This window comes from Aspergillus vadensis (assembly GCF_003184925.1).
Source record: "Aspergillus vadensis CBS 113365 unplaced genomic scaffold BO88scaffold_1, whole genome shotgun sequence".
In the NCBI taxonomy this organism is placed as follows: domain Eukaryota; kingdom Fungi; phylum Ascomycota; class Eurotiomycetes; order Eurotiales; family Aspergillaceae; genus Aspergillus; species Aspergillus vadensis.
In genome coordinates, this window is record NW_020292039.1 from 3,154,965 (window position 1) to 3,168,569 (window position 13,605).

Genomic DNA, 13,605 nt, shown 5'->3' on the forward strand with positions numbered 1-13,605 from the left:
CAAACGTCCACGGAAGCCTGTGGTTATGGCACAGCCTCCACGACCATCCTCGCCACTGCACCGTCTAATATACATGTTCGTCTCATATCGATAAAAAGATCCAGTGATGGCTCATCCCGATTTCAGCCGGAGGTATCGGTATCGGTATCGGTATTCCACAAAGTCGTAGCCGTCTCGTAAGAACCTTGAGAATGGAAGCCCCAAGTTGACTTTGTCCATCACCGCTTTCCCACCAACGAAATATATGTATTGGAACCGTCCAGCCGAGCGTCATTATCGAAACGAACCACCGAATAAACAGAGAAAAAGGTATCCAGAACGTAAAGTGGCTTATTTATTCCGTCCACCCTTTGTAGCCTCCAAAAACAGGACCTTCTTCTTCACGACGGGGTCGTACTTGAGCATGCTGAGCGGACGGTGCGTACGGGGACGGATCATCGTGCGATAGAAACCGGTCATGGCCATGGAGATGAGACGCACGGTGATAGTGCGCGACTTGACTGTATGATGCCATCTTGTCAGTCATTCATTCATTATCCAGTGGATTTCGTCAGTGTTACTGCCGGAGCAGTCGAGCTTTGGTGGGATTCGGCGCAGGGGTAGAGTCATGGGAAATGTGTTAACGTACCTTTCTTGGCCATTTTGAAGGGCTTTTGGGAGAGATTGAGCTTGAGGGGTGGGATTGCCTGGGCGTCGAGTCAAGGGACTTGCGGAGTTGCGCCGGAGAAGTTTGGAGGATTGGATTGGGATGCGGGCACGTGATGGGGGTGTTTCCTGATTGGGAATGGTGGGTTATTGGTGGGTTATAGTTGGGATGGGGTCATGTGACTTACACGTGCTTGGGTCAAAGCTGTATACCACTTGGAGAACTGCTGATTTATTTTTGCGCGATCAATATCGCCTCTAGGGTTGACTTGAATATTTGGTGGAATGCTAGCCGGCCAATGGCAGGGATGAGATGGGCCGGCAGCCATGATGGTGTGTTAACACCGGCTCGACTGACATCCAAACTAGATCAGCTGGACATACTGGATTCGAGAAATGGAAAGCTGGACCCGAGTGTGGAAGGCAGTGACAGTATCCCTGGCCTGTAAGTTAAATAGGAAATGCCTCTTTCACCGAACTAGCCCGGCTAGCTCAATCGGTAGAGCGTGAGACTCTTAATCTCAAGGCTGCGGGTTCGAGCCCCGCGTTGGGCTTTCTTTTTTGTTTTTTGATTGTTGGCTTCCTTGGATCCATAAGCATCCGCTACCTGTGGGGCCTTCTTTTTGGCTGTCAATTGCGTGGGATTTGTGTGCACTGTGAAACTGTGAATACGGACGGCCTTGATAAACGGAACGACTACACTCCTGGCGAAATACCGTTTACCCTTCACCTAATAACAGTGATCTGTACGCGTCATGATAATCCGATATTTGATTGTTTCGTGCTCAGCTCAGGCAGTGCTGCGGAGTTCCGCGACATCAATGAGTCCGTCTCATGATTCTTTCCCTGCAGAACACTTCTCGTGATATTCTGCCGCATAAGCGTCTCAGCGCATTCCTCACTGAGAGATTCCCTGGCGCAACAATCGGGCATTATACTACATAGTCCCCGATGCTCCTTGTTAGCTGCTTAGGGCATCTATGAAATTCTGGTACCTATGACCCATGGTACGCTACCACAGTGGTCAGTCACATAGTGCAGCCCTAGATCATCTCGGAACCTGTCCGTCTGTCTCCAAGGTCAACAGCCACAACTCAAATGCTATGTTCAATGCTACCTCAATCCCATTGATGGCTTCTCTCCCCACCCAATACACAGCATAAAGTATAACACAAGCGCCTCTCCAACCATTGATCCACAGGCAAGTGTCCAGACAGTCTGACAGCATACTACAAATTCACGTACGATGGTGTGATACTGTACTTGTTGTCCCATGGACCTATGCTATTCCAACAGAATATACGGACATCCCAAGTGGATCCCCATTCTTCAGCAACCTACCTATTCAGGACATTATCATTTAGTGTTATGATCATCACCGACCACTCTAGACTGACGCACAGACACATCTCCTCATGAATAGATAGCTAAATCACCCGATAACAGACGTCGATCTCATCAGTCTGGATGCAATCTGGACAGCAGTTACATCTCCACTCTAGCTAACTAGCCAGGTTTCAGGTTTCAAAATCAAACCAGCAATGTTGTTGATGATGAGCTAGCCTAACCCCGGGCCGTACTATAGCTCCATAGTAGGTACTATCTTCGGAGAATTACCCCATCTCTATCGTTCCCCGATAGACGTATACATTAGTACCTACCAATGATCATCACATATTGGTATTGAAGCTATCCACAATAACCGAAAACGGTATGAGCACACCCCGGTAATAGCTATCTCAACTGCCGATGGCACTACTATATTTAGTCCGTAGTTGTAGCTACTAGCTCGCTAGCTACGTACAGCACAGACACAGCAAGCTCTCACTAACTGACTAGTAAGTATCTAGATAGTAGCAGTACCTGCCCAACAGCCCCATACTACTACCTCAGAAGTACCTAACGACAGGAACAGCATCCCATCCGTATCACCATGATCCACAGTAACTACTATACTAGCATCCGGGCTAGCACCCGCTGATCCGGCCGGAAGCAAAAGTACCACCACCACCACCACCACCACCACCACCACCACCACCACCACCACCATCTTACTCACTACGTATACGTACATAGTACCCACCCACTACATACACCAAACACTCACTTGCTGTCACTGTGGCATACACTACCTACCCACTAAGTATAGACACCAGTCTCCACCATGTACCCAGACTTCGAGTCGAGGCCAGAGCCGGTGGAGTACCCGCAAGTGGGGACTCTGATCCACCAGGTACAGTGACAGAGGAACCACGTAGCGTAGCGGGTTGGATTTCAACGGTGCAATACCTAGTAGTTAACTAATTATCTAACTAAATGGGTAATAATTACCAGCCTCCTGGCTTAGTACATGATGTTGTGGAAACAAGGTCTTTTGTTTGTGTTGTGATGTGGTGGGAGTTTCATGTGCAGTGCTATTCCAAAGGTTTAGAGAAGTAGTGGTAGTATGCATCTGGGACAAGGATCAGTGCAGAATCCAATACGTAGGTTCGAGCCAATAGGGTAGGTACATTGACTACTGGAATGACTCACTCACTCGCAATGTATGTTCATGTACGGTGTACCGGGGTATAAGTGGTAAGAAGGAAGGAAATGCACGATGCACGATGGGAAATAAACTTTGCGCGGGTGAATGTTAGAGGCTGGCTGGGTGGCTGCTAAGGAAGAGGGGGGACAGGGATAGAGCCGCAGTGCCGAGGGAGGGTATAGTAGTAGGGTAGTATAGGAGAGGATAGTACGGAGTATATTATGTGGCTAACTGGCTAGGCAGACAAATGAGGCTGTCTATGCACATGCAATATGCAGAGTAACTAGCAGTAGTAGTACTACTGGTGGGTTAAAAGTGGTTGGCTACGTTGCAGAAGAGTGAGACTTGCAGAAAGACCACTTGGCAGTTATTGCATTAATTTCATATTAAAATACAGCATCACTTATTGGACGCGTAAGCACGAATCATTGCAAAGACAAAGGAAAAGTGGGTGTAACTCGTTCGAGTCCCCGATGAAAAAAGACCAAATGAGGGGAAGGGGATGATCCGGGTGGATCATCGGTCGGGGGACGGACTGCATGCAGGTGAGCTGCAGCCATCGGATGGTGGGTGTGCCCGTTGACCACTTGGAGTAGGAGTGAGTCAGAGCTGCAGTGTGCAGACTGAAGCCTAGGAAATTCCTCCTTTCCCTGCGTTTCTTTCTTTTTTTTGGTGGGTGATTTTGTGTTTTCCGCCTGTTTTTGTTGCTTTCGTTCGTTTCCTCGTCTTCACTCCAAACAGGATAGAATCAGACAGCAGGTCGGTAACAGAACAGTAAGCAAGGAATCCAGTTCCTCCAACAAGGATGTAGCCAATCTCTAGGCGGGGTATAAATATCCCCGAGGACCCATAGATAAGCTGGCTACCATCGGGTATGGGTCTGGCTCGTGCCAGTGTCGCAGGCTGGTCTAGCCTTTGCTGCGACGGGACCGGGTCGGTGATAATAATGGTGACTTGTCTGCACCGCAGATATATCCACAATTGCGCATGCGTGAAACCTTAATGAATGCATCAGAAGCTCTGCTCATGTCCCTCAGCGGTAGTAGTCGCTCGGCCGGTAGATGCGCGAGGACCGGTTGACACGCGCAATGCGGTCAGCGGCGTCGGCCTCATACAGAGACCCACGGCTGGGAGAGCTCCGCGGAGAGGTGTAGACGATGACCCGGTGACGCCTCAGAGAGCGTGGTTCTCGCTCAATGATTGCAGTACAGGCCATATCCTCCTGGGTGGCAGTCCGGCGGACAGGGGCTGGCTCATGGCTGATTATCGGCCGCTCGCGAGCGGTGACTTCCTCCTTGTTGTTCACACGCAGACCATTCTCGATTGCCAGGAGCAGCTGGCGCACAGAGACGCACTTCAGGGGTACCCTGACCAGGGTCGATCGGTTGCGCTCAAGGTCAACAACGGAGTAGATCTTTCCGTTCTTGCTGCGGAGGTATTCGGTCACGTCGCGGGCATACTGGGCACCACGCTTGCAGAGCGAGCGCTTCTCTTCATATGCAGTCATCGGGTCTGCACATCGAGTGCAGTGGTCGGCGTGGCCTTCATAGGCAGAGATCACGTAGCTCTCATCGTCCTCGGGGTCGCGCACGAGCACGACGGGCTCGGAGGGCTGCTCGATAGGAGCAGGCATAGTTGCTGAACGACGGAGAGGTGTTCGAGTGCGATAACGAGGTCTTTCGATTCGAAGAGTCTCCTGGATGGAGTAGTAGAAGGGGGGCCAGAAACGGAGAGACTTGGAGGGCGACAGCGTGACTGGCGGATGGATCACGAGGACTATAACAAGGTAGTTTGGACTTGTTTAAGTGTGATGAAGATGTGGGTAGTAGAGATGTAAAGGTCTTTTGGTGAAGTGTATGTATGGATGCTTGAGAGAAGTGTGTAGTGAGTAGATGAATGGGGAGGAGGTTCATGGGGGGTGGGAGAGGGAAGTTATATAGTTGAGGAGGATGGAAGGCATCCATGATTGGCATACAGTGAATGTTAGAGCAGAGAGACAGTGGTCCCGGGGGCGCTAGAGCAGCCATGACGAATGGGTCACAGGCGGAGAGACTAAAAAAGTTTAGCAAAATGGAGATTTATTGTGAATTTCTTTTTTCGGAATTTAGCAAACAGTAAGAAACTGTGGTGGAGGGAATGGCAGCCTGCGGGTGACTGCTAAGGCTCAACGGGAGCCTGCCTCAGGACGACTTGGGACTAGTAGCAATACACTTAATACTAGACATGGGGAGTGTGGCTGGTGCAAAGCAGGCAGTGCTGATCCTCTTAACTTGTAGTTTGTTGTTGGTCCGGCGCCTGTTGCAACCCGTTCGCTCCTCATCCGCTTTCATGATTGGCCCTAGCATGGTCCCAAGCAACCCCCTCCTGTCAGACTAACCAGTCCCTGTGACTCCATTCGGGGACAGAATGGTCATGGCGAGTGGACACACTAGACACAATACAGTTAGCAATGACCGACTCAACCTGTCCAGGAGGGGAGTACTATACCTGTTTTAGGGTCGGGGAAGGGTCGAGTCATCGGGTTAAAGTTCGACGATGAAGTGCTCTTCAAGATGTGGCCAGCCCAACTGTGGCTTGACTCCTCGTGTCTAGAAACTAAGCCGCACGCCAGTAGTAGCCACCTTTCCTCCTCTCTGGCCTCTCAACACGAACTCCCCTAGTTCATGACACCATAATCCGCCCGTCTTTCAGGGACCGTCAGCATCCCCATCTCACCTCCGCCCATTGTTGGTCAGTATCCATCGTTGCGGTAGTCCGTTTCACGCGTTAACTCTCCCATGTCCATGCCAATGCTCATTAGCCATGCAGCCGCTCTCTCCTTTGACCCGCATTATCTGAGACGAGAGATGGCTCGGTTCCATTCTGTTGGTAACCTACAATATTGGCTTCCTCTCGATCGCTTCTATTCTATTTTTGCCTCGATCGCGACCGACTAAGAATAGGTGTTTCGAACCTGTTTCCCCAGCGATCCAATACGAGCAGCCCCATGATCGCCGACTTCGTGATAAGGAGATGTCTGAGCCCCAGACTACCCCTTACGCTAGTAGCCATGAAGTCATCGAGACCATGTGTCTCGATACTCTGCTGCGCCTCAGCCACAGGATGACTGGCCGAGAGCGTTCCTTTCTGCCACTCCGGCGCTACAGCCACAGTTCAACCCACGAGGTATCTGCGTGCGATCATGCATCCTGCAAGTGCTGATGGTTCTATGCCTTCTATTACTGATCGACCGTCCGATCGGTTCTGTCTTTTCGTTTCGCTTGACGCGCGCGCAAGGAAATCGTCACCTCGTATCCTATCGCGGTGACGCCAGCTTTCCCAGAGGCTCGTTTTCGTTTCAGCTCTCCGTCTTTGCTGTACTACTGTCCACTATTTCTCTCGCTTTCCCAGGCTACAGCAACCGTACCAGTCCATTGGGACTGCCTTGTGAATATCCGACCGATAATGGCGCAACGGGCATGACGAGCATGCGCATGGTGTCCACCCTGCGGCTTTTTTGCATCCCAGGCCACGGTCTCTCAGCCTACTAGGCTCCAGCGCGTCTATTCACTGGGTACGATTGTTAGTTGGGAAGGTCCGGGAGAGCCAATGCTTACGGCGGATATATATAACGAATGTTGGTCAACCCTGGGATAGCTTGTCTCATGATGGCCGTACCCACCATGCTCAATATGGAAGTCTGCCTTGCGATTGCCACTCATTAGGCGCCAATCTTCCCCATACCTTTCATTGACAACAGCGCAAAGAGGGTCGAATCGCCCATCTAATAGTGATCGTAACAGGAATTGTAGCTGATGTCGCCGTCTTATACCGTGTACAGAATGTCTCTTTCACCGAACTAGCCCGGCTAGCTCAATCGGTAGAGCGTGAGACTCTTAATCTCAAGGCTGCGGGTTCGAGCCCCGCGTTGGGCTTCTCTTTTTGCATTTTGGAGATTCGCATGTGGTGGTGGGTGATGCCACTGGAAAATTTTTGGTTCGGAAGCTTCGGTGGCTCCACCAGATCCACTTACCCAATCATCGCAGCTTCTCAGCCTTACACTGCAAATGAAGTCGACTCGGAAATAAATATTAGGTATCCTTGCACTTCACATGTGTGCGACAATGTTGCGTCTTCTTCATCATCAGTATTGATGGCAAGTGGTTGGAATTGACGCTGTGTGGCGTAGCAGTCCTTTTTCTCCCCATAAGGCTGCATACCTAGTTCAGCGGCTGAATGCATATCCACTTCACCCACAGCTAATCGACAAGCTTCTCAAGCAACACAGCCCCAACAATGACGACATCAGCCAGTGTCACAATGAATTGTCAAAGACAATGTCTGTGAAGGATATAACCATTTCTGGAGGTTGGACATACGTCACGCATTTCGGTGATCAAGCTGTATCCCGACTCAGTTACCTGCCAGCTCCGACTTACCGAATTGCGCAATAGCATGGGACCTATGCGTGTGACAAACCAGGACCAATGTTCCCGAATATCTAGGAAGCCGCGACCATCCTGTGGTTGTACAGGCTCAACCACCGGCAAGGCTTGTAGTCTCAACGGGGACAATGCTACAGCCGCAATGACCATCCCGTATGCCCAAGCTTGGAAAGTCCAGAGATCGAGCTGCCGTGCAAGAGCAACACAGACACAGATTCCATCACACTCGAGCACGCAGAGGCGAGTTACACCAATCGTATCACTGGTGTACACATCCTAGCCCCAGACTCAGCACCAATACCGCTCCAACGTTGACCATCCCAGGCGAAGGCTCAGACCTGTACTACGGTCCAAGGCAGGTCACCGTCTATATCCCGATGATTCAGACTGTGCCACCTGGTCAGCTACATTCATTGCTGGTCTGTGCCCGGCATTAGAAGTTCTTGTTACTATCCGGGTTAGGAGACGGCTGCTGAGAGACCAACAGCAACATATATCCTTGCAGTCAGCCTTGGTGTTACTTGTACAGCCAGGTGCAGCCTTTACTTAGATGAGTAAGTTGAACAAGTGTCTGCGGTCGGTAGCCTGGATGATAGAGGCATATACGGGCTGCCAGCTCAGATATCCGGATCGTGTCCGTGGGCGCTCTTCAGCAAAGCAGAGGAAGTGACACATTGAGACACTGAGTTACATGCAAGTGTGCCACCTCGATACCCTTCTAGCGACATCCCGCACCGCATTACAACACCTCGACTAAGTTGTACTGCTCTATTGACTGGCATTTACCACGGCACCCCGGCGTCCAGAAAAATCGCCAATATGGCACATTTAATTAACTCACAACAGTCGGGGAGATAAAGCCAGGTGAATTGTAAATACACATCCTCTGTCGAACCAATGTTTCGATGAACGGATATATCATCCGCTCATACTCAGCATCCATACCAGTATAACGAATCAGAGACGAGTGAGAATGGTAGCCTGTCATCGATGGATAATGAAACGAACGTATATGTTCCTCAAAGCTGTTTCGCCTCACCCGGTTGATTCGGCTATCCAGCACGATTCAAAGAGCCTCTTCTCGGACAATCCGATGCCAAACGGGGGAAAGCGGGACGACCCATAGTGCACGGACGTGGTCCCTTTTTCAGGGATGTTGCCGTGTTCGTCTGTTCGCGTGCCTCCATCTCAACTCGGACCATAATTGGCTTCATAGTTATTCAAAGTGGGGCATGTCTAGCCCAAGTGAGTCGGCGAGTTGTAAGCTTAGATAACTGTGTCGTTGCAGAAAACATTTACTGCTCAACAAAAATCGATCATTGCTCGATGGCAGCATTCAAAGTAAACGAAGTGCGAATATCAAAATGCTTGCAGTATAGCAGCAGATGACTCTTCAATTCCTCGAGTTACACACAAGGTGATAAATTCACACGCTCTGCTTTGCTTACCTGCTCTGCCACTTCTCCGCAGTGTGCTGTCCATCGGACTCCTCATACGATATCTACTCCAACTTAAAACCTTCCCTCCACCTCCAGCATAACCCAGCAGTCGTCTGGTTTAACTTCCATGAATCATGCCGACCGGAGTTATTTATACACACGCGATTGACAGCAACCCCCCGTTATCAGATAAGCAAAACTCTGCAAATTGGCGAAACAACACACACTCCATCCCGCACTGTGGACCCTGATCGGCACAGAAACATCCAAGCCCCGACCCCGTTCGTGTCTCTACCCAAAAGCAGATGATCCCAATCAAACTAGAGCAAGCCAAGGGCCCCCCAGGAATCAGGATCACTTTTTGCAAACCAGACGAGCTGAATAAGCGAGATGCGTCTGACGAGCAGGTCCGCGCGCATTCGACAAAATAATCAGCCTTGTCCCCTTACTTCTTCAACTTCTTCTCTCATCCTTTCGGCCCCGAGAATGCGCCTTGCCTCGGCCCTTTACCGTCCCCTACGCAGATCCAGTGCCAGTGCCAGTACCATTCATTAAACCTACTACCACCATGTCGACCTCGGACATCCAAGGCTACGCCATCCGCCGCAATAATTCATGTCTCAGCGACGAAGTCGGATGCGGACCAACATGGGAAACCTGGCACGCTTGCTGCCCATCCGGGTCCAAATGTCCCGGAAAAGAGTACTCGATTCAGAACAATGTCTGCTGTCCGACTTGGACGGACTGCACTTCCGAGATCAAACCTGCCACCTGCGCCAATAGCTCCTGGAATATGTACGACTACGATGGGTATTTCTGCTGCACCGAGGACGAGAGTGGGTTTAGACTCAAGGGGACAGACTGGGTGGGCTGCTTGAGTCCCGATTCGCCGGGCAATGCCAGCTACAGCGCCTTGAGGTTGATCGCAACAAGTGAGTTTATTTACCCTTTAAGACAGATAGATACCCTCAGATTCATCCCTAACATACGGAACCACTCCTCCTAGCCTCCTCAACCGCAACATCAGCCCCCACATCCACATCCGCATCAACCGCCACAACATCAGCAGCAACAACCACTGCAGCAGCATCCTCCGGTTCAGGTTCGGGCTCAAGCACCAACACGGGCGCAATAGCCGGAGGCGTCGTCGGCGGTGTCGCCGGCGTCGCAGCAATAGCCGGCCTTCTTTTCTACTTCCTGCGACGGCACAATAAGCAACGCCCAGAGTCGCAGACACAGATGCATCTCCAACCGCAGGACCCTAGCCCTCAATACTCGGCATACGCCTACAGTCAGACTCAGCAGCCGTATTCCGCCCCAGCGAGCGAATTAGATGGCCAGTCTGCGCCTGCGGAATTGCCCTCGAATAATGGTCCAAAAGCTGAGTTGGCGGGGTATCGGTGATGAACATTGCATGTCGAGGGATGGTAATTTTGCATATAGCGGGCCTCCTAGAGGTACTGGCTGGTACTTTTTGTTAAGTAATTTTTTTTTTGATTTATTTATATATGTGTTGGGGTAGGGTGCCGCGGGTCGGCTATGAGAGGGTGAAAATATGCAGATGATTCCATACATGGTTAATTTGGTGCCGTTGAGATGAGGAATGTAGTTATATCCACAGGCCTTTGAAAATGGGAAACTTTATAAGAGGGACACTGTCTATGAGAAGTTGATTTGCATATATTATGTGATTTCTAGGAGGGAATTCTTCATGGTAATATGCATCTTCAAATTCAAGATTTGGTCCGTCTCATTTGAAATCCTTCTAATGATCATATGTTTGAGTATATATATGTGTCTGTCCTTTATTTATTTCTGGACATGAAGGAGGAAGTAAGTTCCAGATAAATAGTCTTCATTTTAATGATAAACCGAGACCAAGTCGATTTAACAAGGTACGAACTAGTAGCTGAGAGATATATAATCCCACATCACCTTACGATCACCACAAGGACAAATATCTTCTGATCTAGGAGAATGCTACTTCCGATCAACTAACCTTAATCATTAATCCATAGTATAATGTAACTCCCGGCCGCGCCGGCCATCCGCCCGCACCAGCCACCCATCTACTACACACCCACCTACTACACACCCACCTACTACACACCCAACACAAGCAAGAATAAAGCTATTCAAACAATATTATTATTAGTAAAATCTATATATTATTACTTATTACAGAGATTTAAATATTAATTTCTTTTATAGCTAATTATATAGCACTCACTACAGTAGAAAAATATCTGAGTAGATAATTAAAATATTATCTTTTTTATTTAGATCTTTTTTAATTATTATAATTTAACTCTTACTTTTTAAATTAAGATATCTTTTTTAAAAATTATCTACTATTTTAATTACTTTTTCTTTTGGAGTTACTTTTTATATATAATATATAAATCCCGGTTCTTTTTTACTAGAATTACTGTACTATCCATTACTAACTTGCAGCCTTTAATAACTTAATTTATAAATATTTTTATAGGTGAAGATAGATCTTCAGTATATTTATTAAGAATTTCTATAAATATAGATTTATACTTTTAAAATTACTGTATATTATAGAAAGTCTGGAATACTGAACCAGTTATTTAACTAGTTAAAATAATTAATATTTATAATTAAATTCCCAGTCCTTCAAGCACTTAATTAAGATCTAAAAAAAATAAAATTAATAATTTTAAAACTATTAATTATATTATACTTACTTAGAATATTAGATTATATTTAAAGATAATATTCAAAGAAATCTAGCTTATTAATATAATTAAATTTAAAATATATCTTATTCTTAACTAGATAGCTATATATATATTTAAAAAAACCAAAACAGCTGACATCAAGAGGTTGAAGTAGGTGAGATAAATATAAAAATATATAAATAAATATAATATTATTCTATATATAAAAATTATTAAATTCAGGAGTTAGATGACTTCCATAACTATTTAAAATAAGTAATTAAGATTGACTAGTAGAGTATATAATTAATAAAATAAAATATTTTTTAAGTTATTATAAATTAATAAAATTAATAATTTAATTATTATTACTAACTTTAATCCTCTAATCTGTGAATAAATTAATATTTTAAAATTATACTTATAAATACACCTTGCCTTTGAAAATCAGGATTAAAAATAGAATTAATCCAGAGACTTGAATATATTTAATTAAAATTAACTATTTCTAATTTTCTAGTTATATAAATAATAGCTTGTTTTTAATTTCATATCTAGTAATAACTTACGGAGTTCCAATAATACCTATTATAAATTTTATTTTATTAAAATTATAGATATTATCTGGTTGGATCCTGTATTTGTTAGGGGTCGCCCCTTGGTTCCAAGAGTACATCGCCTGTTGGACAAGAAGGAATAGCTGGTGTTCAAATAAAGATCTCAGGGTGTCCGAGGTTTTATATATGTGTCGGTTAGTCAGCAGGCAGTTACAAGGCTGGATAGCTAAGTTTTTTAGTAAGAACTTATTTTATAATATTATTCTCCTCCTCTTTCAGCATAGTATTAGATCAGGATATAAATATACTTATAAATTAGAAAACTTAAATTTCTATATTTTTTCTTATATCTCTGTTACTTTTTTATCTGTATTCTTATTATTATTATAATTTTAATCTTTTTATTTTTTATCTATAGTTTTTTAGATATTATATTTTATTTAGTTTACTCAACTCTGTATAAATATTTAAATTTTATAAAAAATTATTCTTTTCCATGATTTTTTTTTTATTATTTATTTAGTATAGCTTCCACTTCCATTATAGCAAGACTGTATTTTTTAATATAAGTCTATATAATATTAATCCTCCAGTTATATAATTAATCTAGATCTCTATATATAAAAAAGATTTTTTTTTTTTTCTCTTTTTTTCTTTTTTTTATTTATAAGCAGAGGTCTTCTTTATCTGGGCCAGATATTAAATTAGTCTAGATTAAAGATAAATATATATAAAAATATGGACTTGCCAAGATCAGAGACTAATATATATAAGAATATAGACTTACTAATATTTAAATAAATTAAAAATAAAAAGAATAATTTTTTTTTTTCTTCTTCTTCTCACTTCTCAGTGGTTGGTTCCAGTATTATATACAGATAATCTTATTAATCTTAGTATTCTGGCTTATCTTATTATTTTTAATACTCTATCTCAGCTTATCTTTAATCATGGCTGTATTACTGGCAGGTTTATACAGTTATATAAATCTTAATATTCTAGCTTATCTTATTATCTCTAATATTATTTAATAAAATAAAAAATATTTTTCTTTTTTTTTATTTTTTATAGAATCCGCGCTTTCTGCTTTATCCAGATTAGATAAATAAAATATATTTATTTTTTTACTTTTTCTTGGGTCTGTAGTTTCATTTTATTTATACTTTATAAATAAGAAATATATTTCTTTTTTTTTCTTTATTTTTTTTATTATTTTTACTTTTTTTATTTCTTTTATTTTTTTTACTTTTTTTATTTCTCTTACTTATTTCTTTAAATCATATTCACTTATCTTAGTAATTTATAATCTAGTAAAATATATAAAGAGAT

General features: G+C 44.7%; 4 protein-coding genes and 2 non-coding genes across 6 annotated transcripts; 4 read left to right on the forward strand and 2 right to left on the reverse strand.

Moving 5' to 3' along the window:
• Nucleotides 1-330: 330 nt before the first annotated feature.
• On the reverse strand, nt 331-641 carry BO88DRAFT_448894 (mitochondrial 54S ribosomal protein bL33m; the record flags this gene model as incomplete). The annotated part of the gene is made up of 2 exons (XM_025710454.1): nt 331-500; nt 629-641. 2 exons carry the CDS (start codon nt 639-641, stop codon nt 331-333), a joined length of 183 nt encoding a protein of 60 aa, XP_025568915.1.
• A 485-nt stretch (nt 642-1,126) lies between these two features.
• BO88DRAFT_t17 lies at nt 1,127-1,199 on the forward strand. The gene has a single exon. It is a non-coding gene; the product is annotated as a tRNA-Lys (tRNA).
• Nucleotides 1,200-4,205: 3,006 nt separating this feature from the next.
• On the reverse strand, nt 4,206-4,805 carry BO88DRAFT_329271 (uncharacterized protein; the record flags this gene model as incomplete). The annotated part of the gene is made up of 1 exon (XM_025702592.1): nt 4,206-4,805. One exon carries the CDS (start codon nt 4,803-4,805, stop codon nt 4,206-4,208), a length of 600 nt encoding a protein of 199 aa, XP_025568916.1.
• Nucleotides 4,806-5,197: 392 nt separating this feature from the next.
• On the forward strand, nt 5,198-6,602 carry BO88DRAFT_421429 (uncharacterized protein; the record flags this gene model as incomplete). Its single annotated transcript, XM_025708513.1, has 7 exons — nt 5,198-5,255; nt 5,306-5,444; nt 5,578-5,650; nt 5,926-6,040; nt 6,138-6,337; nt 6,514-6,536; nt 6,563-6,602. 7 exons carry the CDS (start codon nt 5,198-5,200, stop codon nt 6,600-6,602), a joined length of 648 nt encoding a protein of 215 aa, XP_025568917.1.
• Nucleotides 6,603-7,013: 411 nt separating this feature from the next.
• On the forward strand, nt 7,014-7,086 carry BO88DRAFT_t18. Its single transcript has one exon. It is a non-coding gene; the product is annotated as a tRNA-Lys (tRNA).
• Nucleotides 7,087-9,603: 2,517 nt separating this feature from the next.
• BO88DRAFT_356157 (uncharacterized protein) lies at nt 9,604-10,594 on the forward strand (the record flags this gene model as incomplete). The annotated part of the gene is made up of 2 exons (XM_025703723.1): nt 9,604-9,967; nt 10,042-10,594. 2 exons carry the CDS (start codon nt 9,604-9,606, stop codon nt 10,437-10,439), a joined length of 762 nt encoding a protein of 253 aa, XP_025568918.1. The 3' UTR covers nt 10,440-10,594.
• Nucleotides 10,595-13,605: the final 3,011 nt, after the last annotated feature.